Genomic DNA, 27,038 nt, shown 5'->3' with positions numbered 1-27,038 from the left:
GAATGAGAAACAGTGAATGAGCATATAGATGCAACAGATAGACAATAAAGATGTACCGTAAATGTAGCCTGGGCTGAAAAATGAAAGGACATGAATCAGAATATTTGAAGTTCATGTTCAAGGCTGAACAGCATTTTATAATATTATTTGGATGTTTGGATGGATAAGTAAAACTGTGACTAAACATGGCATTACAATTGTAATAATCATGACTCAGTCTACTGAGGCTTTTCATTTTAAAAATTTAACAGAGGATGAGACAGGAGGAGAGGAGAGAGAAAGAGCAGGACAAGGAACCAGTGAGATGAATGTGGAGTCAGGTCCATTATCAGCCCAGGACCCAGTTACATACAAAGACCATGACCCAGTTACATACAAAGACCAGAGTCTCTATATCACTCAGTCAATCACCATATCCTATACTTAGCACTTAATATACAGTTAGAGATCACCTTAGTTATTTGTTGTGAGGCAGCAACACCACACACACAAATACTTCAGTTATAGTTTTATATATTTTATGATTGCAGCAACACACTCATACAAAGACACACTAAACAGTTTTGCCCAAAATAAATGTTTTTCGAATGTTGACCTCGATATTTCAAAAATCCTGGCCAGGGCCGCTTGTAAATTTGTGTTTTTTTCCCACTCTCTCTCTTCTTTTTCCTCTTCAAGCTGCAACTCTGCAGAGTGTATAAATAACAGTGTATTTATATAATAAACATTTGTTATAATGCATATTTTTACATCAGTAATTAATATTTTTCCTCGTTTTATATTATTGTTGGTAATAAATAAATTTAAGCACCAACAAATCTGAAGGCCACTTGGGAGCTGAAAGAGCCAGCTCTTTTTGGTGAGCCGAGCCAAAAGAATTCCCATCACTACTCCAGAGCGCCTGCCACTGCCTCCACTTCCAATAGAAAGTCAAGCCAAAAGAAACGACGGTCAGGTGTAGCCATGCTTGAGACATTTGGCTTTGTGGCTAAAAAGAAAAAGTAAACTGTCACTATAGCCATGTTATGGTCCCATCTCCCCCATCCCATCTTCAAGCCCAGCACAGTTTAGCAGATGGCTGTTCCGTCATGAGCCCGGGTCTGCTGAAGATTTGTTCCTGTTAAAAGGAAGTTTTATCTTGCCACGCTATGACGGATTCAGCTGGGCTCTTGTAATATAGCCATCAGTAAGGTCCTTTACCTGCTTTTTGTAAACATAACAATGAGCATGGTCTTGTCAACTGCTCTGTTGTTAATGTTAACAGACAAACAGAAAGGTCCTTTACCTGCTTTTGTAAAGTGTCTCGAGATAACGCCTGTTATGAATTGACGCTATACAAATAAAGATTGATTGATTGATTGATGTTTGCAGCTGTTAACTTTTCAGGTTACTTTTTGAGGTTCAAAGTCTTTTTTTGTGAGGTTTAAATAAAATGGACAATTATTTCTTAAATAAGCCTAGTAAAATCCTTGAAATTATTGAAACCTAGAAGGTTTGACCATATTCTTACAGGCCTTTTTGAGACCAAAGTAAATTAGTAGGAGAAAACAATGGTGCTTGTTGACAGTGAATTGATCCGTTCTGACCAACCTGAATTTCTTTTTTGTTTCTGTCATTCATGCTGAAGTTTAGGCAATTAGTTCTGTGAGCTGAAAGATCTCTAATAATCGTTCTGATTTATCGCTGTGTGCAGGTGCCTATCTGGCAGCCGCTTGAGCCGGGAAAGCACTTTGGATGTAGTGGGATACTGTTAAAGCACTATATAATGCGCACCATGTGGGTTGGGCATGCCGAATTTTTTTTTCAGTCGAAACATTATTTTTTTTTTTTACTTTAATCCCTGCTTTTAACTGCATGTTTAATACAGAGCATAGACAATCTGGATACAAGATACGATCTGTAGGAAGATATACAATATAGGGGATATCAGACATTTAGAGAAGAGCACCCGTGAAGTCAACAGCGCCTTTCTGAAAAGAGGAAAGAGCTCGGAGCGGCCACACGAAAATAGCACTGTGTGCATGCGCGTTTGTGAGAGGGAGACGTCACTGACTGAGGCAGATGAATATGCTTCACAAAGTAAATCGCTCTGCTCAGGTTAAAATATCACTATTGCAAAAAAACTGCTAAAAAGAAATCACAACACGCATTACAATTCTTTGGAAAAGCTGCAGTGAAATCAGGTATTTTAGGCTGCAACAATCCCCCAAAAAGTCCACGAAATCCTGGAGGGACTGGTAAAGTGAACATCAGAAGTCACTAATTCCAATCATACAAATTCATTCGCAGCTGCAGACGAAACAGCAGGAACAACTTGAGGTTTATTGTCTCGCCAAAGGACACATCAGACATGTAGCTGCAGATCAAACCCCCAACCTTCTGGTTGAGAGATGACCAACCAACTGAACCACAGCTGCCCCACATTACTCACATTGATCTGCATGAATAAGGAAGGTTTGTTTTTCCTCATGTCAGAGTCTGATGACATTTTCTTTTCCATTCAGCAGCATTTGAACACCACTTTGTCCAAAAATGTCCTGTTATGTGTTGACTGCATGTGACCAGGCCTTTTAGCTTAGGAGTGATTTAGAAACATTCTCAGATCAACTCTGAGAGAGGGAGAGACAGAAACTTTTATTTTTGAGAGGAGGCGTGGTTGACCCCGTTGCTAGGTATAGTAAATTATTTCGTAAACTGTGATTGGTTATTCCCCAAAAATAGAAAAAAAGTGCTCACTTTGTAAGGATGGGAATAGACGGACAGTAAAATCCATTTGACCCAATCACAGAATGGAATCAGACATTATGTAATTATAAAAACTATAAATACAACCTGTGCGATACTAAAAAAAAAAAAAAATATGTTTTGAGGCTACAAAATGTTTTAAATCACATGCTCACAAGTGACATTAGGAATAACTCTTATCTTTCATAAAATCAAAACAATAATTTTGTCATTCAGACAATTTTCATTTTTGTAAAAAGGCTGTAAGAAAGTTTATTTCTGCAGTAAAAACAGACATTGCTGACATGGGTCTGTATGTGACTTCATGGGCTCCTGCAGCCAGCCTCAAGTGGATACTCGAGGAACTGCAGGTTTTTGCTGTTCTGCATGAGGTTCTAATTCAACACTGAAGGTTGCCACTCATGTCCAGGAGGCCTTGTCCAAGCACAGCCAGGCTCTACAGTGGACCGAGCTCCCCCAACCTTCAGCGAGGTGATCTGGCTCTACTACCTCCCAACGTCCCTGACACCCAGCCACTACCATCAGACTGTCATCCCACCGCTGTCCTAATACATGCACAGCCCGCGCCGACCTCCACCTCAGCGACAAAGAATTGTGGAGAACAGGAACACGAGGAATACAAAGAGAGAATGCATTAAAGCCCCAAAATGCATCTAATTATCTTTATAATGAGATACCAAAAAATGTAGGTACGTACAGAATGACCCCAATCTTAAAGCATGTACAATCTTTTCAAAAAAATGTAAAAGCAAAATAACTAAGCATATATTCAAAAAAACTAAACATTCAAAGACATTTGATTCACAAAGTATACATGTCTTCAAAAATACGTTACTAAAGGTCAAGCTGAAGACATAATGAAACAATGAACTTCTACTGCCGAACACTGGAGTACACACACTGGTCTTTGGGTGTGTTTCTCTGTCTTCTTGATGTGTTGGGCAGATTAATGTTAAGAGGGGCATAGAAGAGGTCGCCTGCATCTCTGTGACCCTGTAGAAATATGGACAATCTGTCACTGCGATGTCAAGAGATGCAATAAAAATTATTTTGAAAGGTAATTCAACATGCAAAAAAAAAAAAAGTCACCTCATGGTTTCTGATGGAAGGAGAGGAAAATCTCTGCTGAGCCTCTGATTGTGAAAAACAGAAAAACAGTCATAAAGAAAAAATGTTTAGTGGACACAGAAAGATGTAAGCCATGTTAGCTACCTTACCTTGAGAAAGGAGACGGTTTCTTTTGTTCATGTTGTACAGTAAGAAGGCCATGACGACTATCAGGACGGTCGCAAATATCAAAGCTCCACTCAAGAAATACACAAAGGTAGGAGAGTTCACCTCATCTGTCAGTAAATCTGACATAACAAGCAGACCTTTGAATTCTATATCAGTGTTCATGTTTGTTTGATTAGACAGTTATCATGAATCAAATGAGATATAAAACAATCTGGTGTTTATTTTGCGTCACATGTACGGAGGCTGTGTTCCTCTATAGGTGGACAGCCCGAGCACGAGTCCGTCCTGTAGCTGCTTTATCGCATTTCTTTCCCCAATCTCTCTCCCATGAGCTCCTACTAAATCAACTGTCCAAAATGAACTTTTTTTCTATACATTGTATCAAGCAGGATATACTTCTATTCTGTTTGTAGCATTTTATAATGTAGTTTATGAACATTGTGTTGTCAGTTGTGCTTTTTGTTGAGTGTGGTTTTATTGTACACAGTGTCTAGCTTCACTTTTATTTCAGACGACAGATGGAAATCTGCGACTTGCTGAATCTGGTGCAACTATCTTTTCTTTGTATAAATGTTTAATATTGTTGCACACTGTCCGCCTGATTAATAAAGCAAATGATGCATCAATTTATCACCCTTTTTACAGATAATACGACTTGTGATAAAGAGTAACATACCTTCAAAGTCCAGCTTGGTCCCATTTCCAAACAGAATGTGTCCACATGAAGCGACAGCACAGTAGTACGTCCCAACATGAGAAACATCCAGGTTCTTCATTGTCAAGTTGTAGGCACAGGTGTGTGTTTGTGAGTTAGGTTTCCTCACACACTGATCATTCCTGCCTCCATGGGTGTAAATGAGTCCTGGATGAGATTCATCAAAGTCTCTGAACCAGTAAACACTGTGTTCTCCATCACAGGTCCCAGTGTGGACTGTACAGTTCAGAGTCACAGAGCCTCCTGGCTGGATGGTCTCAGATTCTGACTGATGGATCACAGCTAGGATGGTTGATCCTGGACCTTCTACACTGACAATCACAGTTTCCAGAATTTCTAGTGAGCAGTAATTACAACTTATGCAGTAATAGGTAGCTGAGTCTGACGTGTTCAAATCTGAGATGGTTAGGTGATTTTTACCATTTTGATTCTCCAGAGTCAAACGTGGATTGTTTATAAATTCACCATGAAAAGGATCGCCTACTTTGTGTTTGTGGAATTCAGAGACAAGTCTTAGTTTCTTTTTGATTGTTTGCTTGTACCAATAAACTCGCGTAGCTGACTGATCTTTAAAGAAACATGTTAAAGTCAAGCTCTCCCCAGCTTCCCGTCTCTCGTGACAAACTGATGGAGACAACTTTGGAGAAACTGTCCATGCTGAAATGAAATTAAAGAGAGATTTACCATTCAATAAAATAAATGGAGTTAATAACATAAATATTGTACATAGCTAATGTAACTAGACTTTGATTCAAACTTCAAATAAACAGATCAATCAAGTTAGAAAAAACAGTAGAATATCAACTCACCCATTTCCCCCAGGATCAAACATGTCAGGTAGACAACTGTTGGAGACGTCATCTTGATCAAACTGTCGTTCTGAATGAAACAGTACTGGCAGCTTCTCCCCTCTTCACAGACCACGCTGCGTTTGATTGGCCGGATAGAAACATCTTACGATAAAGGAAATATACTCACATGCTCACTGGTTGTTGTGTGTTTGCTCTCTCTCTCTTTTCTATGTGCAGCCAAATGCTGCCCCCTCACCCAGTGATGGCAGCTGATAGAGCTTACCTGTTTAAATGCCAACCAAGGGTGAGATAGTATATAAAAATATATAATATATATGGCAACACAAAACGGCAATACTATGAACTTAATTGAAAGGTATTATATGAGTTATGTAAGACGGATGACAGTGGACAGAAGACACAGTTGACACTTGTCGCCTCTCCGTTTCTTCAACATTTCCTCAGATGTAACAGTGGTAGACTTGTTTACATTCAGTTTTAAGGTTTATTCAGAAATGAAACTTGTTGACAGCTACTGTCAGAGACAGGTTTGTCATGTTGTAGTGGTCATGACACATCCTACACATGTGGATTACTGCAGATTTGGTTTATCAGTTCGTCACCTTTGTGGTCCCTGCTGCTGTGTTAAACCTGTCACATATCCTTGGCGTCGATCCTGTCTCTACTGTTCATGTGAATCTTGAAAACGACTAGCTTGTTGACTTCAGGTGCACATGCCTGGTTCAAAAACAAGATGGCATAGGCAGCATCTGAAACTGGCAGCAATGCAATAGCGTGGGTGTAATGGGTCCTGCATGTGCTCTCTGTTGAACTGACAGGTTACATGCATGTGTCATGTCAACACGGATTATGGATGTACAAAACACAACCTGATTCACCTCTAAAACCTTGAACAGTTCATGAAAACAAAATGATAGATGTTTTTCATCCATTTAACTGAGGGTGCATCATTTTGCACCCTGAACTTCTGTTTTATATTTCTCTGTCCTGGTTTTGAGTTTTTACTTTACTTGTCCACCCCATCAACTTTTAATCCTCCCATTTTGCTCCACCCACAGTCTGTGATTAGAGCTACGTCGCTAACAACCACCTGCTTTTCTTATACCTTCTTCTACAATTCACGAAGCAGATGCTTTTTTAAAGCAAAAGTTATATTCAAATCAAATGTACCGTAATCACCGGTCACCCAGTTAGCTGTCAATATTTCAAATAGACAAAAGGAGAAAAATGAATGTACACTTTGTTGCCATCGTAGACATCAAAATTACAAAAACAAAACAAATTAAACTTACTTAAGAAAAAAAAAAGTTGTCCAACTTTAATGTCAAAATTCAGGAAACGCTTTCATAGTTGCCAGGGAAACAACTCAAAACCTCCGAAAAATTAATCCGCACAAAAAATAAGAAATAGATAAAAAAAAAAAATCTTGTTATGCAAAAATATCCTCAAAAAGGGAAAAAGGTATCCACAGCTGAGGCACTCACTGGTCCTGCAGCATAGATCCTCTCCTTACCTTGAAATGCTGAATAGTCCCTCTCCCATGGTCTGCCATGGTCTCCCACAGTCTCTCACGGTCCTCTGAAACAGATGCATTTTGGTCATGTGGAGAAGAAAACACTGCACAAAATAAGACAAGCTCCTCCAGGAATCTTTGAATCCAATTCTCCTCTGGCCTCTTTTCCAGTCCAACCAAAAAAACATTCTCACAAACATTTTCCCATCTTCCTTTGTTCTCCCCAGGCCACGTCCCCTACACACCTGTGTCTACCTGGCTGAGCAGGTCACATGACCGGGCTGAACGCAGAAAAACACATGACCACAGGGTAACACATAATATATACATACAGAGACATTACAAAGGGAATTAACCTCCTTAAAGATAGCGGCCATGTCACATGTTTCTGGACAGGAACTCGTGAGACTTGATTAAAGACTGTCTCATTATGTATGATGATGTAGCCAGAGATATAATTAATTAACCAATTGGAATCAAGTATTTAACACAGTGGTTTTTTATAATCCTAGCTGTCTTGCCAGTTACCAATGTCAATCAAAATTCTGTATAATGCTTCTTACTTTACAATCTTATCTTGCATGCTGTATTTTTGCAGATTCTGTGCATTATGGGATGGCTAAATTAGGGCCCTAAACAGAATCCCCCCCCCTCCCCCCCATATTACAAAATGACTGTATCATGAGGCAGGATCAACAAGTTGTGCAGATGAAGTAGTCAGAGTAGCATCTGAAGCTTAAGAGTTTTGCTTGAGGGCCTTGGTGAAATATGGGCACTGGCTAACAAACTTTAGCATTGACCCTGTTGTGACAAGAAATGCATCATACAAGCAGATATGTTGTACTGAGGTTTCATATTGCTACACTGCGGTTTGCTGCTGCAATGCTTTAATTTTCTCCATTATGGGTCAAATAAAGGACAATATTAATTAAATTAATTATTTAATTTTATCTGATCTTATATGACTGTTGTGAATTTAATTCACCAAGTGATGGTGAAATTTTACCTCCATAAAAATAACCTTCAACATCTATTGATAGCATGGATTGATGGGCTAAAATCATGTCAATGTCAATGATTGGATGTGTTTTTCTATTGTTTTGATTTATTGACTGTAGTGAATCAGAACTTTAGGCCAAGACCATCCTTTCCTCTGGGGACAATAAAGTGTATCGTATAGTAATTTGGGCAATGCGGACATTCACTGCCACCTAAGTCCAGTCAGTGAGATGATTCACAGGAGGAGAAAGAAGACAACAGTATTGTTGCAGTGAGAAATTACCTGAACATAGTTGTGTTTTTTCAAACCAATTTTGACACACAGCAGGAGTCCATCTAGTTAAATGCATGGCTATAAGCCGGTTCCTCACTATTATTCATAAATAGCTGAAGTCTAGAAAGCAGTATTTTACAATCACTCCACTCTAACACTCCATTGGAGACACAGAATCACTCTGGCTAACGTTAGTCCATAAAACACTCAATATTTCAACATTTCTGACCTACTCACAGATTAAACTCGGCCCTTCAGGTCACCAAGTGGAGGTCTTTTAGCCTGACCTGAAGAGGCTCCATTGAGGTGACCTTTTAACTGTGGACCCTCTCTCTGGAACAATCTACCTGTTCTTACAACTGTCATCATTTTGCACATGTTCATCTAGTCCAGCATTGTATGTTGACGTTCAGTTAAACTTGACTTACAAATGTAACTGTTCATTTCTCACATGTTGTACTAGTTGGGATGTTGAAGTTAAATCCTATATATATATATATATATATATATATATAATACTTACTCTGACCTTTTATATTTTGTACATCTATCTTCCATCACAAAGCTCTGTATTTTTAAAGCTCAAAACCAATTCTCCCAATCATTCTTAGATCAGTCGTTCACTTAGTTACTCTTCATGTGTTTGTGGGATCACTTGCATGCTAATTGCAACTATTTTTTTAACCTCTGTGTAAATCATACTGAGCATACCTGTAATGGAATGTGTCTTATAAATAAAATGTATATTGCTATTATGAACTGCATTGAAAAGTCACATCTTCATATATAGGGTACAGAAGCATCATATAGATAATTATGTAATGTACATATCTATACACAGCATTCTGTTGTCCTGATTACCAAACACCCATCATTTTAAGTTCAATAGCATGATAGTACAAGTCACTTACAAATTACTGCATAAACAGACTGACTTCAAATCTTTACATTTTTTAGACATTATTCTGAATATTGTTTCTTTCTTTGTGGATTTTTTTTTAAATGGGATTGGCTGAATTATAATTAGTACTGATGAGCTGAGCCACATTCAATGATGAAACAATGGTGTCATCAAAGCCCAACTGCTGGATTAAATATGCACAAAAATATAGAAAATTCACAGTGATTTAGCTTTGATCAATTTTATTGAATGATTGAAGAAACATTTTATATACAAACAAATACGAATAATAGAAAAAACTGGAAATATTACACTCACAGTAATTATTTTCTAGATTGTATAAACCAGATTGTATAATCCGTCGTATAAACCAAACATGATTTATACAACGGAGGATTAGGGCCACATTAAAAGAACATTTTGAGATAATAGTTGTACATGTCCGAGAATGAAGTCATACATTTACAGGAATAATGTTATTTAAGTCTGAGCAGCAGCCGCCTGCTCTAAAATGAGAAACACGGAGCAACTTGTTATACTTCAGTAAAAGTTTCACAAAGAAGGAAGTCGACTACTTCCTGTCTGTAAAAAACTCTTAAACATTTAAAATAGTTGTGTTGGGTATGTACTTATGCAGATATTATAAAACAAATACCTTTGGCACATCATCATCATCATCACATTGTCATAAAATATCAGGACCCTGAAAAGATACAGCAATAAAACTGCATCTTTTCCGAAGACAGAAGCGTGCGGACTTGCAGGAAAATCTGTATGCAGAGGAAAAGGCTTTAAGAGTCTTTTTCATGCGGATAGGTCGAGTAAATTTGCAAGTTAAATCTTTTAATTTTTGTTTTGTTTCCCCCTTAAGATTACCTTCAAACTCTATACACTATGTTTGACCTGCTTCATTTCAGAACAATCGATAACATTTCACACAGATCTATATTTACAGTAAGTCTTCAAATGGGCGGTTAGAAAATCTGTCTCACTGTGGAGTTAAGCACAAATGTAACAGGTGCAGTTTTTACTTTCTAAAGCCGTGGTACACACATTCAGTCCATGTTGGATCCCTCTGTCCTCTTGATCTTGTCAGGTTGACAGCAGCATAATCAAGGTGGTGTATGTTTTGGTAACTCTAGTGACAAAACAGGGAACAATGCAACATGCAGTAAATGTTCAGCTGGAATTCAATAGTCATTTAAATGTGAGTTATTTTTGTTCACCTCTGACGGGACAGTGGATGAAGCTCGATCACTTTTTTTAGACTCTGGTCGGGGCACAAAGAAGATCGCGTCTTAGTGAAGAGATGTGCACAGACAACATGAGCTTTCAAAACTAAACAGTCCTACCTGGAGATTGGCTGCTGTTCCTCTTGATCATCATGCAGAGTGTGAAGGCCAGTAAAGCAGAGAGCATGGAAGTCAATGTCACAGCTCCCTTCCAGAGGAAAGAAGAGTCTGCAGATAGAAGAAATATGGATTTTGCACTTTTTCCCTGTTAAGTGTGTTGAGGCACAAACAAGATGTAATTATAACTATCAGAAAGCAATAGTTTCTGTAGGAGTTACTTACTTTCAACATTCAGCTTGGTCCCGTTTCCAAACAGAATGCGTCCACATGAGGCGACAGCGCAGTAGTAAGTCCCAGCATGAGAGCGACTGACGTTCTTCAATGGCAAGTCGTAGACACAGGTATTTGTTTCTGTGTTGGAGCTCCTCACACACTGATCATTCCTGCCTCCATGGGTGTAAATGAGTCCTGGATGAGATTCTTCAGAGTCTCTGAACCAGTAAACACTGTGTTCTCCATCACAGGTCCCAGTGAGGACTGTGCAGTTCAGAGTCACAGAGCCTCCTGGCTGGATGGTCTGAGAGTCTGACTGATGAACCACAGCTGGGATGTTCAATCCTGAACTTTTAACACTGACTAAAGTGCCATCAGCAAATTCATAAGTACTGGAAAAGCTAACGGCACAGTAGTAAGTAGCTGTATCTGAAATTTGTAAATCCGTGATATTCAGATTAACTCCACCATTAACGGCTTCCAGTGTTGTGCGCAGGTTGTTCTTCCACTCATCAAAAAATTCAGTGTTTTTATTGGACAGATACAAGGAAGATGTCAGCTTTGGTTTCTGTCCGAGAGGTTGCTTATACCAGAAAAAACGTTTTATCAATTTATCTCCAGAGAAACATTTCAAAGTGATGTTGTCTCCGACATGAGCTGATATAAATTCTCTCTCTTGATGAACAGATGAGGATTGAACGGTCATCTGAGCTGAAGTGACAAGACAGACAAAATAAAGATACAATGAATAGAAATAGATTGTAAAAGTCTCATGTAATGTTGTACTATCTACAATATCAGAGAAGCACAATTAAAGGCTGTGACAGGTCGAGTTATAGCCAGCCTTATAAAACAACAAAAAAACTCACCACTTTTGTCCAAGATGAAAAATAGGAAATAAAAAAGTAACTTTGGAGATGTCATCATGATCAAATTGCAGTGCTGAATGAGAACAATCTTGATCTGTTCATGACACCTCATAGAGTAGACTGCCTTTGATTGGTCAGCCTGTAGTGACGCCTCATGTCCTATTATGGAAACAAGTCGAGGCGTTCACTGTCAGCAACAGCCACATCAAAATGATCTCAGATTCTCAGTTTGGTGTTAATTTTAAACACCTCCAACCGCTTTTTATTTGACCTAATTCTTTCTCCATTCTTTCTTTCTGCTGACATTTGATTTATTGAAACATTTACGAGATATTTAGTGTGTTATTCTGCTACACTGTGTGTAAATATATCTCACTGGTACAAGAGTCACTGGACGATATTAGTAGGAGGCATCTTTCATTGTGAAATGGGCTCCTACATTGCATAAGTCTCGGTCACAAACTGAGCAGCACCACCAGAGGTCCTTGTTTATGCCAATGTGTGAATTTATCAGGGGGATGATGCCATTTACGATGGGCAGAGTTTCTCTCTTGTTGTAACCTGAAAGAAGAAGGCAGAGGGAACCCATTTGGAAAAAAAAACACACTAATGAGTGAAAGCATGGCAGTGCTTCTTTATTTGCTAATGGAATTACAGAGGAGGCCAAGAAGCACTTTAATGTTCACAGTGAGTGTTAGGCCAAAACGTATGAGCACATAGGAAACTTGGTCACACCACAGAAGCCGGGTGAACTGGTCCAGCTCGTGGGGGATCACCTCAAACCAAAGTCTTCAGAGATAGTCCAACAGTTTTAGTTTCTCAACCATTTCAGGAAGACAGGTCAGTCTGTGGCAAATTCTACAGCTGAGCTACAGCTCTCTGAACACTGTGAAGTGGGGACCCCAATGGAAAAGCCTACAGTACTGTAACTGCACAACTATTTACAGTATCTAGTAGTGTATCTAGTTGCATTTCAAATTGAATCATGCTGTTAAAATTAGGCCACAGGAAGCACTTGCTACTTTACATTAGATGAGGTTTGTTGGCATTGATATGGTGGGCGAGGTTACATTAGCATAGAAGCATCTTCTCTATTTGTCTGTCTCTCTCTAAATAAATACATTGGATCATTTATTGGAACGTTAAATTAATTCATAGAAGATTTTTTAAATAACGTTATTCCCTCTATCCGTTCCAACAATACTCACTATACTACATTTTACTCTGTGGTTTAACAAGGTTACGAGATGTAAAGTTACTGTTGTAATGTCTCGACTGTCTAAGGGAACCTTCTGTAGACACAACATGAAAGTGTCCCCCACCCTTCCCCCTCCCAACAAAGCAGGCAGCACCAGTCAAATTCAGAGTTTGAGCAGCAGTTTCCTTTAATAAAGAGTTAGGCAGTGCTTAAAATATGAAGCAAAAGTTGTCTAATCAAATCTCCAATGTTCCACAACCAAAAACACAAGTTTAAACAATTGACACATAAACAGGTGTAAAAAAAAGACTCAAAAAGGCTTCTGATTCCAACACTGATCAAGTGTTCAATGATGTAATTATCAAAAGTTATTTACAAACTCACACTCAATAAATCCATCAGAATCTTACTTTAGTTTCCAACACAATCTAAAAACTCAGGTCTACATAACTTTCAATGGTCTAAAGATTGGAGATCTCAGAGCTAAATGCTGCTGTTGTTGAGCGTGTGAGATGAAGGAAGTAGAGGAAGCTGCATCAGCTAAGATTTATGGTGCGTGCCTTTTACTCCCCAAGTTAGATCTCTTACCTGACAATGACATCACACCTGACTTTACCATGTTCCACTTGGGAGTCTGCAACAAGACATACAAGCAACAGGGACGCCTCCTGGAGAACCTTTGATTTGTTCACTAATACCAGGCAATAACAACACACTACCTGATCGTTTAGTTTCAGACGCAGCACCAGCACCAGCATCTGATTGACTGACACACTGACCACAGACACATTTTCCCAAATACACATCCACACTGCAGAGGAAGAGACAGAGGTGCACATACTGTACCACAAAAAAATAACATATAAGTAACATATAATTTCAGAGAAACTGAAAAATGAGTTATCATTTATCAGATTTATAAGAGTAGTTCTGTTTTACTTCAGACATTTCAGGTAAAATAAAGTGAAAGATTCCTGTCGTCTGAAAAGCCAAATTACACAGTAAATAGTTTATGTCCGACCACAGGTAGCCAAAGACGAAACACCAAGATTTATTACTTTACTCTGGAGTACACACATTCAGCTGGTGTGTCATCCAGATGTCTTCTTGATCTGCTGGCCTGGTTTAGCCTTACAGCAGCGTAATGAAGATTATCTTCATTCATGTGACCCTAAACAGAAACAAACAACTCATCACAATAAGTAACCAGCAAAACTAAAAGTTCAAATATTCAAAGTAATTCTTCTGAGCTAAAGAGCAACAACAACAATACAAATCATAAACTGTTTTAATGAAGCACCTTTCTTAACCTTTGTTAAAAAGTTTTTGCAATTATTGAGCTGAGATAAGGCAATAAATGGAAATTTAAAATCCAAAAAAGAAGCAAGAATAGAATTTTAAAATCACACATTCTATGGCGAAATTTAATTTGAGTGATGCAATACATACAAACATTGAGTTATTTTATTTGGAGGGAAGAGTACGTTTTAAAGGTAAACTATATGTAAAAATCACTTGCCCATGTTTTTCTGATATTAATGTGTTTGTCTGTCTACAAACCTCTAATTATGAGAAAAGCTGGTTTAAATAAAATGTGTGCTCAAACAGGCTGTTTATAGATCTTCCTTCATGACATCACAGAGGGCAGTAACCCCTCACACAGCTAGGTGTTTGTTCTGTCCTCTGAGTCTGCCTTCTCACTGTAAACAATAGGACATGGTGCACAAAAGCCCACGCCACCCAACCCTTCCCGGGGGGGGGGGGGGGGGGGGGGGGGCGTGGTCAGACACAGTTCATTTACATTTAAAGCTGCAGACACAGAAACAGCCTGTTCTGAGCAGGGCTGAAAAAGAGGGGTTTATAGACGTGACAGGATCAGAGTGGATTTACAACAAGAAACTTCACACACATGCTTTGGGAGCTCTGAGACTTACTTTAACTTGTTAAGAGGGGTATAATATGTGACCTTAAAGTCTTGGAGCCAAAACAGCAGCCACCTTTTGTTTGGAATTTTATTTTATTTCACATTTCAACATCTCCAATATGAATAGGAACACCATTCCTCTTTGATTAAGACTTAAATCTGACAGTCATCGTGACAATTCAACGTTATTCTAGTCATTTCTACTTTGTACTCAATATTGTGACTATTAAGGAGCACAAATGGCCAAAACCAAATCCTCCTCCTGTTTTTCTCATTTCAAAATATGTGTAAATGTAATTTATGATAAGTTTGGAGGAAATACCTGTGAAGTTGTAGCGGAAGAATCTGACATTTCTGAAAAACAATAAAAAGCCATTTTATTCCAATTTTAAAAGTTTCTATGATCCAATGTTTAATAGATATTACATAGAAACAAAAAGTACTAATCACCTCCATGACAGCTGCTTTTTCTCCAAATATTGAACAGAATCACAGCGAGTGAAAAACTAAGGATGGTGGTGAATGTCAAAGCTCCACTCAAGAAATACACCAAGACATGGGAGTATGTCTCTTCTGCATAGAGACAGACAACAGAAGACACTGATGATCAGCTTGTGTATGTCGTTGCTGAACTCTATTTAATTGTAATTATAACTATCAGACAGCAATAGTTTCTGTAGGAGTTACTTACTTTCAACATTCAGCTTGGTCCCGTTTCCAAACAGAATGCGTCCACATGAGGCGACAGCGCAGTAGTAAGTCCCAGCATGAGAGCGACTGACGCTCTTCAATGGCAAGTCGTAGACACAGGTATTTGTTTCTGTGTTGGAGCTCCTCACACACTGATCATTCCTGCCTCCATGGGTGTAAATGAGTCCTGGATGAGATTCTTCATAGTTTCTGAACCAGTAAACACTGTGTTCTCCATCACAGGTCCCAGTGAGGACTGTACAGTTCAGAGTCACAGAGTCTCCTGTCTGGATGGTGTCAGAGTCTGACTGAATGACCACAGCTGGGATGTTCAATCCTGAACTCTTTACACTGACTAAAGTGCCCTCTGCAAATTCATAAGTACTTGAAAAGCTAACGGCACAGTAGTAAGTAGCTGTATCTGAAATTTGTAAATTGGTGATTTTCAGAATAACCCCACCATTAACGGCTTCCACTGTGATGCGCAGGTTGTTCTTCCACTCATCAAAAAATTCCGTTTTTTTATTGAACAGATACAAGGAAGATGTCAGCCTTGATCTCTGTCCGAGAGGTTGCTTATACCAGAAAAAACGTTGCACTGTATTATCTTCAGGGAGACATTTCAAAGTGATGTTGTCTCCGACATGAGCTGATATAAATTCTCTCTCTTGATGAACAGATGAGGATTGAACGGTCATCTGAGCTGAAGTGACAAGAAAGACAAAATAAAAATGCAATGAATAGAATTAGATTGTAAAAGTCTCATGTAATGTGGTACTATCTACAATATCAGAGAAGCACAATTAAAGGTTGTGACAGGTCGAGTGAGCCAGCCTTATATAACAACAAAAAAACTCACCACTTTTGTCCAAGATGAAAAATAGAAAATAAAAAAGTAACTTTGGAGATGTCATCGTGGCCAAATTGCAGTGCTGAATGAGATGAATCTTGAACTGTTCTTGACACCTCATAGAGTAGACTGCCTTTGATTGGTCAGCCTGTAGTGACGCCTCATGTCCTATTATGGAAACAAGTCGAGGCGTTCACTGTCAGCAACAGCCACATCAAAATGATCTCAGATTCTCAGTTTGGTGTTAATTTTAAACACCTCCAACCGCTTTTTATTTGACCTAATTCTGTCTCCATTCTTTCTTTCTGCTGACATTTGATGTATTTAAACCTTATAATAATGAGGTGTTCGTCAAAGGACGGGTTGTTTCATTGCTGTACCTTTTATAATATACAAGATATTTAGTGTGTTATTCTGCTACGCTGTGTGTAGATACTTCTCTCTGGTACAAGAGTCACTGGACGATATTGGTGGGAGGCATCTTTCATTGTGAAATGGGCTCCTACATTGCATAAGTCTCGGTCACAAACTGAGCAGCACCACCAGAGGTCCTTATTTATGCCAATGTGTGAATTTATCAGGGGGATGATGCCATTTACGATGGGCAGAGTTTCTCTCTTGTTGTAACCTGAAAGAAGAAGGCAGAGGGAACCCATTTGGAAAAAAAAACACACTAATGAGTGAAAGCATGGCAGTGCTTCTTTATTTGCTAATGGAATTACAGAGGAGGCCAAGAAGCACTTTAATGTTCACAGTGACCAAGATGGCGGCGCGGGTGCACGCAGCGGCTCCTCTCTATGCAATTTCATCTGTGCTGTATGTTTAACATGTGGCATATTTGACAAATAAAGAACCTTGAACCTTGAGTGTTAGGCCAAAACGTATGAGCTCATTGGTCACACCACAGAAGCCCGGTGAACTGGTCCAGCTCGTGGGAGATCACCTCAAACCAAAGTGTTCAGAGATAGTCCAACAGTTTTAGTTTCACAACCATTTCAGGAAGACAGGTCAGTCTGTGGCAAATTCTACAGCTGAGCTACAGCTCTCTGAACACTGTGAAGTGGGGACCCCAATGGAAAAGCCTACAGTACTGTAACTGCACAACTATTTACAGTAACTTGTAGTGTATCTAGTTGCATTTCAAACTTAATTATGCTGTTAAAATTAGGCCACAGGAAGCACTTGCTGCTTTACATTAGATGAGGTTTGTTGGCATTGATATGGTGGGCGAGGTTACATCAGCATAGAAGCATCTTCTCTATTTGTCTGTCTCTCTCTAAATAAATACATTGGATCATTTATTGGAACGTTAAATGAATTCATAGATGATTTTTTAAATAACATTTTTCCCTCTATCCGTTCCAACAATACTCACTATACTACATTTTACTCTGTGGTTTAACAAGGTTACGAGATGTAAAGTTACTGTTGTAATGTCTCGACTGTCTAAGGGAACCTTCTGTAGACACAACATGAAAGTGTCCCCCACCCTTCCCCCTCCCAACAAAGCAGGCAGCACCAGTCAAATTCAGAGTTTGAGCAGCAGTTTCTTTTAATAAAGAGTTAGGCAGTGCTTAAAATATGAAGCAAAAGTTGTCTAATCAAATCTCCAATGTTCCACAACCAAAAACACAAGTTTAAACAATTGACACATAAACAGGTGTAAAAAAAAAGACTCAAAAAGGCTTCTGATTCCAACACTGATCAAGTGTTCAATGATGTAATTATCAAAAGTTGTTTACAAACTCACACTCAATAAATCCATCAGAATCTCACTTTAGTTTCCAACACAATCTAAAAACTCAGGCCTACATAACTTTCAATGGTCTAAAGATTGGAGATCTCAGAGCTAAGTGCTGGTGTTGTTGAGCGTGTGAGATGAAGGAAGTAGACGAGGCTGCATCAGCTAAGATTTATGGTGCGTGCCTTTTACTTCCCAAATTAGATCTCATACCTGACAATGACATCACACCTGACTTTACCATGTTCCACTTGTGAGTTTGCAACAAGACAGACAAGCAACAGACACGCTCAAACTCCTGGAGAACCTTTGATGTGTTCACTAATACCAGGCAATAACAACACACTACCTGATCATTTAGTTTCAGACGCAGCACCTGCACCAGCATCTGATGGACTGACACACTGAACACAGACACATTTTCCCAAATACACATCCACACTGCAGAGGACGAGACGGAGGTGCACACACTGTACCACAAAAAAACAACATATAAGTAACATATAATTTCAGAGAAACTGAAAATCATTGTACTAAATGAGTTTTCATTTATCAGATTTATAAGAGTAGTTCTGTTTTACTTCAGACATTTCAGGTAAAATAAAGTGAAAGATTCCTGTTGTCTGAAAATCCAAATTACACAGTAAATAGTTTATGGCCTACCACAGGTAGCCAAAGATGAAACACCAAGATGTATTACTTTACTCTGAAGTACACACATTCAGCTGGTGTGTCGTCCAAATGTCTTCTTGATCTGCTGGCCTGGTTTAGCCTTACAGCAGCGTAATGAAGATTATCTTCATTCATGTGACCCTAAACAGAAAAAAAACAACTCATCACAATAAGTAACCAGCAAAACCAAAAGTTCAAATATTCAAAGTAATTCTTCTGAGCTAAAGAGCAACAACAACAATACAAATCATAAACTGTTTTAATGAAGCACCTTTCTTAACCTTTGTTAAAATGTTTTTGCAATTATTGAACTGAGATAAGGCAATAAATGAAAAATTAAAATACAAAAAAAGAAGCAAGAATAGAATTTTAAAATCACACATTCTATGGCGAAATTTAATTTGAGTGATGCAATACATACAAACATTGAGTTATTTTATTTGGAGGGAAGAGTAAGTTTTAAAGGTAAACTATATGTAAAAATCACTTGCCCATGTTTTTCTGATATTAATGTGTTTGTCTGTCTACAAACCTCTAATTATGAGAAAAGCTGGTTTAAATAAAATGTGTTCTCAAACAGGCCGTTTATAGATCTTCCTTCATGACATCACAGAGGGCAGTAACCCCTCACACAGCTAGGTGTTTGTTCTGTCCTCTGAGTCTGACTTCTCACTGCAAATAATAGGTCATGGTGCAAAAAAGCCCACGCCACCCAACCCTTCCCGAGGGGGGGCGTGGTCAGACACAGTTCATTTACATTTAAAGCTACAGACACAGAAACAGCCTGTTCTGAGCAGGGCTGAAAAAGAGGGGTTTATAGTCGTGATCAAATACAGGATCAGAGTGGATTTACAACAAGAAACTTCACACACATGCTTTGGGAGCTCTGAGACTTACTTTAACTTGTTTAAAGGGGCATAATATGTGACCTTAAAGTCTTGGAGCCAAAACAGCAGCCACCTGTTGTTTGGAATTTTATTTGTAAAATGACCAAGAGCTTGTGGCTGGATGACAGAAGTGGTCGATCTGTGATGCAAGGGATTAGTGTGATCAAATTTTAACTCATCTTAAAAAAAAGCTAAATAAAATGCTAGGTTTTTCACCCTGGGATGTTATTTGAGGAAATATTCAGGCCTAAAATAAAATGCTCAGTTATGTCTGAAGTAAGCTTTGGGACATTAATTTCTCGATAGCGGCCAAACAGTTTTCTAGAGATATTGAGTTGCTGTAGACGGTCGGGTTACAAAAAATTGCACAACTGAATGTCATCAGCATAAAAGTGATGAAAACAGTGAAGTCAAAAATAAAGTCTAACTTTTCATTAATGCCAGTTGCCTGAAATTACAAAAGAAAGCATATTTTGTTCCTATTATTTTTGACTTGATTGTGAGCATATAAACATCTTCTCCAAATGATAAATAACACCATTCCTTTTTGATTAAGACTTAAATCTGACAGTCATCGTGACAATTAAACGTTATTCTCGCCACTTTGACTTTATACTCAACATTGTGACTATTCAGGAGCAATAATGGCTCAAACCAAACCCCCCTCCTTTTTCTTATATCAAAATATGTGTAAATGTAATTGACAATAAATTTGGAGGAAATACCTGAGAAGTTGTAGCGGAAGAATCTGACGTTTCTGAAAAACAATAAAAAAACATTTTATTCCAATTTTACAATTTTCTGTGGCCCAATGTTTAATAGATGTTACATAGAAACAAAAAGTACTAATCACCTCCATGACAGCTGCTTTTCCTCCAAATATTGAACAGAATCACAGCGAGTGAAAAACTAAGGATGGTGGTGAATGTCAAAGCTCCACTCAAGAAATACACCAAGACATGGGAGTATTTCTCTTCTGCATGTAGACAGACAACAGAAGACACTGATGATCAGCTTGTGTATGTCTTTGCTGAACTCTATTTAATTGTAATTATAGCTATCAGAAAGCAATAGTTTCTGTAGGAGTTACTTACTTTCAACATTCAGCTTGGTCCCGTTTCCAAACAGAATGCGTCCACATGAGGCGACAGCGCAGTAGTAAGTCCCAGCATGAGAGTGACTGACGCTCTTCAATGGCAAGTCGTAGACACAGGTGTTTGTTTCTGTGTTGGAGCTCCTCACACACTGATCATTCCTGCCTCCATGGGTGTAAATGAGTCCTGTATGAGATTCTTCAGAGTTTCTGAACCAGTAAACACTGTGTTCTCCATCACAGGTCCCAGTGTGGACTGTACAGTTCAGAGTCACAGAGCCTCCTGTCTGGATGGTGTCAGAGTCTGACTGATGAACCACAGCTGGGATGTTCAATCCTGAACTTTTAACACTGACTAAAGTGCCATCAGCAAATTCATAAGTACTTGAAAAGCTAACGGCACAGTAGTAAGTGGCTGTATCTGAAATTTGCAAATCTGTGACATTCAGATTAACTCCACCATTAACGGCTTCCAGTGTAATGCGTGGGTTGTTCTTCCACTCATCCAAAAATTCAGTTTTTTTATCGGACAGAGAGAAGGAAGATGTCAGCCTTGGTTTCTTTCCGAGAGGTTGCTTATACCAGAAAAAACGTTTTATCAATTTATCTCCAGAGAGACATTTCAAAGTGATGTTGTCTCCGACATGAGCTGATATAAATTCTCTCTCTTGATGAACAGATGAGGATCGAACAGTCATCTGAGCTGAAGTGACAAGAAAGACAAAATAAAAAATGCAATGAATAGAAATAGATTGTTAAAGTCTCATGTAATGTTGTACTTTCTACAATATCAGAGAAGCACAATTAAAGGTTGTGACAGGTCGACTGAGCCAGCCTTATAAAACAACAAAAAAACTCACCACTTCTGTCCAAGATGAAAAATAGGAAATAAAAAAGTAACTTTGGAGATGTCATCATTGCCAAATTGCAGTGCTGAATGAGAACAATCTTGATCTGTTCTTGACACCTCATAGAGTAGACTGCCTTTGATTGGTCAGCCTGTAGTGACGCCTCATGTCCTATTATGGAAACAAGTCGAGGCGTTCACTGTCAGCAACAGCCACATCAAAATGATCTCAGATTCTCAGTTTGGTGTTAATTTTAAACACCTCCAACCGCTTTTTATTTGACCTAATTCTTTCTCCATTCTTTCTTTCTGCTGACATTTGATGTATTTAAACATTATAATATTTAGGTGTTTACAAGATAAATTTTGTGTTATTCTGCTACGCTGTCTGTAAATATATCTCACTGATAAAAGAGTCACTAGACAATATTGGTAGGAGAGGTCCAGGTCACAAACTGAGCAGCACCACCAGAGGTCCTTGTTTATGTCAATGTGGGAATTTCGCAGGGGGATGATGCCATTTACGACGGGCAGAGTTTCTCTCCTGTTGTAACGTGAGCATTATAAAATAATACTTAACGTAATTCGGTCAATCTCAGGATAGCCGACTCCCACTATGCTGTTGTTCAAGTTATTATTTTTGTTGGGGTGTATGTTTTCCTATTTGCTGGTATGTGCTTTACCCTTAATTGCAGCACAGTGCCGTCTCGGCCACATTCTGGAAACAAAATCCCGTCATCCTAGCTAAAGAATAAATACTGTCCCTCGACATAAAGTTAGTATACCGGTTAATTTTACAGTACAAGTTACCACCAATTTTTGGCAATGAGGTGAACTGGTTTCGTAGGTCCTGGTGACCCTTTTTGTTTTGTTTTTAGGTGTTTTTAGGAGTAATATTTCGGGCCTGATTTACTAAAGGTCTGTCTTAAAACGTGTGCAAACTTGATACCACCGGCAAAAAAAACGTGTTATGTTATCTACTAAAGGCACGCTTGGAGGATTGTGTCTGTCATTTTCCATTTAAGCACATAATAACACAATATGCAATTTGGAGCGTTTCAGCCCTCGCGTGTAAAATACTGGGAGGAGGAGGTGGACGACGATGAAATAAGCAGGGACGAGAGGCAAAGTGCACTGTTGGCTGCAAAGGAGCTGCACAGGGAAGTGAAGCCTCGCCATGAGATGGCTACTTTTAAGACCGTCTGGTAAATTCTTTATGATGAACTGTTTCAGCTGAGGCGGATCAACCAATCCAAAGCCTTCTGCGATATTCTATATATATTATCCTGAGATAATTAAAGTTTTTCACTTGGGGCTGCGACTCAGTCCGCACCTAGAGTGACCATAACACTGTTGCTGGAAAGAACCAGGGCCTCAGACTTGGAGTTGCTAACCCTCATTTCAGCCACTTTGCATTCATTTGCCCAATGCCTGCTCGAGGCCCCAGCATGAGGAAGCCAACAAAACCACAACATCAGAAAAAAGTAGAGATGAGATTTTGATGCCTCCAAATTGGAATACCTCCTCCACCCAGCTGCTCCTTGAGATCATGTCCAGAAAAAAACACAAAAGAACCAGCAACTAGGGGCAACCCTAGCATAGGCCAACACACCGAGAACGTGTCTGACTTTGCAAAGGATGCGGACAAAGCTCCCACATTGGTCATACAGGGACAGGATGGTAGTACGAAAGATCTCACTGGGGACAAAGCCATAAGCCTTCTTAAAGTCCATTAAAAAATGTAGAGGACTGGATGAGCAAAATCCCATGATTCCCCTTGAAGCCCTGTATGGGTAAAAGGCTGGTCCACTTTCCAACGACCATGGCAGACTGTATCTGAAGTTCAACAATTGGTCGGAGCCTCCTTCCCAGCATCCTAATTTTTCTAGCCGGCTGAGAAGTTTGATACCCTGATAATTGGAGCACAGCCTCCAGTCCACCCTTTTGAAACCTCACTGATCTGCCACTCAACAGGCGCTGTCCCAGATTTCCATGCAACATTGTAGAACTATCAGCCAAGACAGCCCAACAATGTCCTGAGCCTTTTGCATCTTGGGGTGAATCTCATCCTGGCGCATTGTGAGTGAGGAGCTTTCTAACTGTGTCAGCGACCTCTGCGAAGGTCAGTGGCCACGCTCTGCCTCTTCAGCAGACATGTTGTCTGGGTTTAGGAGTTCCTCAAAATATTCCATACACTGCCCAACAATGTCCCCAGTCCAATGGGAAAACATACAGTAGTGTAACTGCATAACTATTTGCATTCACTAGGACTGAATGTAGTTACTTTTTAATTTAGGCTACAGGAATTTAAAATGCACTGGTTACTTCATATAAGATTAAGGTTTATTGACATTTGTAGGGTGAGATTTTGTCAGTTAGTGCAGTAGCATCTTCTGTTTTCATTTGTCTCTCTGTAAATTAATAAATTTGAGCATTTCTTGGAATGCAATATGAATTAATTAAAAGAAAAGTGATGAAAGGGTATGGATTTACATTCTTTTACTTCTACCAACTCCTTTTCGGACGCAGTCACTTTTTGTTGTTTCTTATTATGTTATCAAAATGTTTAGTGTTATTACCTTCATCCTTTCAAACCAGACTTACCATGCTGCAATGTTACTGAACTGAGGTAAGACCAAGTGGGAACCAAGCACATGTGTATTGTGATATGAATTTATGTGTTTTAATGTATTATGCACATACTCTGAGTTGACCTGCTCGGGGACTGCAGATGGAAATGAGTAAACTTCTCTAATCTGGCATGAAGCATCTTTTCTCAATGAAATTAATGTTATTTTTAAATGCTCCCTGACAACTAAACTAATAAACTGGACTAAACTGAACTAAACCTCAGGTCTTGAAAAATGAAGCCAAAACGGAAGTGTAAATTCCTGCAGTTCGTTGACTGTCCACTTGAGGCTGGTTCCAGGAACACGAGACGTCGCATACACATGACTGGCAAACAGCCATTTTTCAGCATAAAAGTTTACAGTCTGGGACTAAAGATTTAAATAGGTCTCATTAGTTATTGTTTTCACTGTACAGGGGGTGATTTTTTAAAACAACTCTTTTCTGATTTTAAAAATAATCCATGTTATCCATAGCTAGTAGTGCAGCTAACATAATGTGTAGGTGAGCACTATGTATTGGTTGGTCAAGAGACTTAAGACCTGGCTCTAAACATGTCGTTAGGTTGACTGAAAGTTAGGCTGAGACAGGATGTTCTGCATGGCGACTGTCGATGAGTCTCCAGAACTCCTGCAGGAACAGATGGCTGACAACAATCAGGCTTTGTCCATTAGATTCACAGTCTAAGGGTACGACACGGCTCAAAGATGTAAAAATACTGTTGTAATGTCCCCACTGAACAAGTAGAATTATAGACACAACTTAATAAGTAACCCCAACTCTTCCCACTGCCAAGAAAGCAGGCATCATCAGTCAAATTCAGAGTTCATGCAGCAGTTTATTTTAACAAAGCGTTGGGCATTGCCTGAAAAATGAAGCAAAAGTCATCTAATAAAATCCCCAATGTCCCACAACCAAAAACACAAAGTTAAACATTTGACACATAAACAGGAGGGGAAAAAAAGACAATCAGAAAAGGTTACTCATTTCTACACTGCTGATAAAGTGTTCAGTGATGTATTTATTATTAAAAGTTATTTACAAACCAATACTCAATAAATCAATCAGATTGCTATAGTTTCAAACACAAACTATCTTAAAACTCAGACCAACATAATTTATAGAGCTAAATGCTGGTATTGTTGAGCATGTGAGGTGAAGCAAGGGGCGCATGCTGCAGCAGCTTAGGATTTATGGTGCATTACTTTTACTTCAAGATCGTATCTGAGAGCTGGGAATGAAATCACACCCGTGTTACATCTGCTCCAGTTTCCAGTCAGCAATAAGTCAGACAAGAAAGATGGACGCCTTCTGGAGAACCATTGACTTGTTAGCTAATACCAGGCAATAACAACACACTATGTGATCATTTAGTAACATGACAACATGTCCACAGATAACTAACAATACTATCGCTGTGATTGATTTCATTACACAAAGAGGTGACTACGCTGCTAATGAACACAATATCGACAGCTTAAACATTACTGTTGATGCACTTAGCAGCCATTTTGGATTTTAACCCACACTCATGAAGTTCCTCTGAATTTTTAAGTCAGAATTCCGACTTCATGGAGCATTTCTGATGACGTATCAGACTGGATTGTCATTTCGGAATTTCTGACTCCTAAGATCTAATGTAATGCACCATCAAAAGCTTTCATGTCAGGCTTGATCCATTTAGGAGGAAGCAATTCTACTTGAACTGACCTATCAGACGCAGCACCTGCACCAGCACTTGACTGACTGACACAGTCACCACAGACACATTTACCCAAATACACATCCACACTGCAGGCGAGGAGACAGAGCTGCACATAATGTAACACACAAAAAAACAAACAACAAATAAGTAACATAATTACAGAGAAACTGAAAGTCATTGTCCTAAATGAGTTTATTTTTTTCATTTTCAGATTTGTATTATAGTATTTCTGTTTTACTTGGAATTGAGCTTGTACAGTACTTTTCTAGTCTTCTGACTTTGGCTTTTACACTGCATGTCACACCTACCCATTCACACACTGATGGCAGTGGTTGCTGTGTAAATTTGAGCATCAGAAGTAACTAATTCCATAAGTGTCTTGCCAAGGACACATCGGACATGTTGCTTGCAGAAGCAGGGGACCCTAAACCTTCCGTTTGAGAGATCACGACTCTACCAACAGAGCCACAGCCGACCCTACTTCAGACATTCCAGGTAAAACAATGTAAAAGGTCCCTGTTGGCTGAGAATCCAAATTACACAGTAAACAGTTTATGTCCTGGCACAGATTACCAATGATGAAACCTTAAGGTTACTTCTTTACTCCAGAGTACACACATTCACTCATTGTGTCGTCCACATGTCTTCTTGATCTGCTGGCCTGGTTCACCCTTAAAGCAGCGTAATGAAGATTATCTTCATTCATGTGACCCTAAACACAGAAAAAACCGCTTATAAGTAAACAGCAAAAACTTAAAGTACAAATATTCAAAGTAATTCTTCTGAGCTTAAGCGCAACAACAACAACAATACAAATCATAAACTGTATTTCTTAAAGAAAAAATTAAACCCATGTTAAAAAGTGAGATAGGGCGGATACAAATAAAAAATAAAAATCCAAAATAGAAGTAATAATGAAATAACAAAAAATATAAAATGACATTAGATTGGGAGATTTACTTTGAGTGATCCAATACATAGAAAAAATAACAGATTCAGTTTATTATGTAAATAAATATGTAAATGCACATGATCTTCTGACAATAATATGTGTCCCTATTCTGTTTATTTTCAAGTAAAACAAACCTGATTTGTCCCCAGCGGCAATTCAAAGACCAGACCCCCAATTAAGAATAAAAGTTGATCTAATCTTCAGAAAATAGGTGCTCAAACA

General features: G+C 38.8%; 1 protein-coding gene across 1 annotated transcript in view; it reads right to left on the bottom strand.

The window, feature by feature from the left end:
• Positions 1-3,618: 3,618 nt before the first annotated feature.
• LOC306841676 (uncharacterized protein) overlaps positions 3,619-27,038 on the bottom strand; it is a gene marked incomplete at its 3' end in the record, with an annotated part of 37,928 nt that continues 14,508 nt past the window's right edge. Inside the window, exons 3-15 of the mRNA XM_079371623.1 lie at positions 20,686-20,959; positions 20,445-20,567; positions 20,317-20,348; positions 15,443-15,536; positions 13,547-13,638; positions 13,416-13,461; positions 12,069-12,190; positions 10,770-10,863; positions 10,548-10,655; positions 7,267-7,302; positions 3,963-4,100; positions 3,835-3,878; positions 3,619-3,738 (exon numbers count right to left, since the gene is read on the bottom strand). Of these exons, the coding sequence (XP_079227749.1) occupies positions 3,619-3,738; positions 3,835-3,878; positions 3,963-4,100; positions 7,267-7,302; positions 10,548-10,655; positions 10,770-10,863; positions 12,069-12,190; positions 13,416-13,461; positions 13,547-13,638; positions 15,443-15,536; positions 20,317-20,348; positions 20,445-20,567; positions 20,686-20,959 (1,323 nt within the window). The remainder of the gene's footprint in view (positions 3,739-3,834; positions 3,879-3,962; positions 4,101-7,266; positions 7,303-10,547; positions 10,656-10,769; positions 10,864-12,068; positions 12,191-13,415; positions 13,462-13,546; positions 13,639-15,442; positions 15,537-20,316; positions 20,349-20,444; positions 20,568-20,685; positions 20,960-27,038) is intronic.

Source organism: Symphodus melops (assembly GCF_947650265.1).
Source record: "Symphodus melops genome assembly, chromosome: 20".
In the NCBI taxonomy this organism is placed as follows: Eukaryota; Metazoa; Chordata; class Actinopteri; order Labriformes; family Labridae; genus Symphodus; species Symphodus melops.
This window is presented reverse-complemented; position numbering and strand designations above follow the sequence as displayed.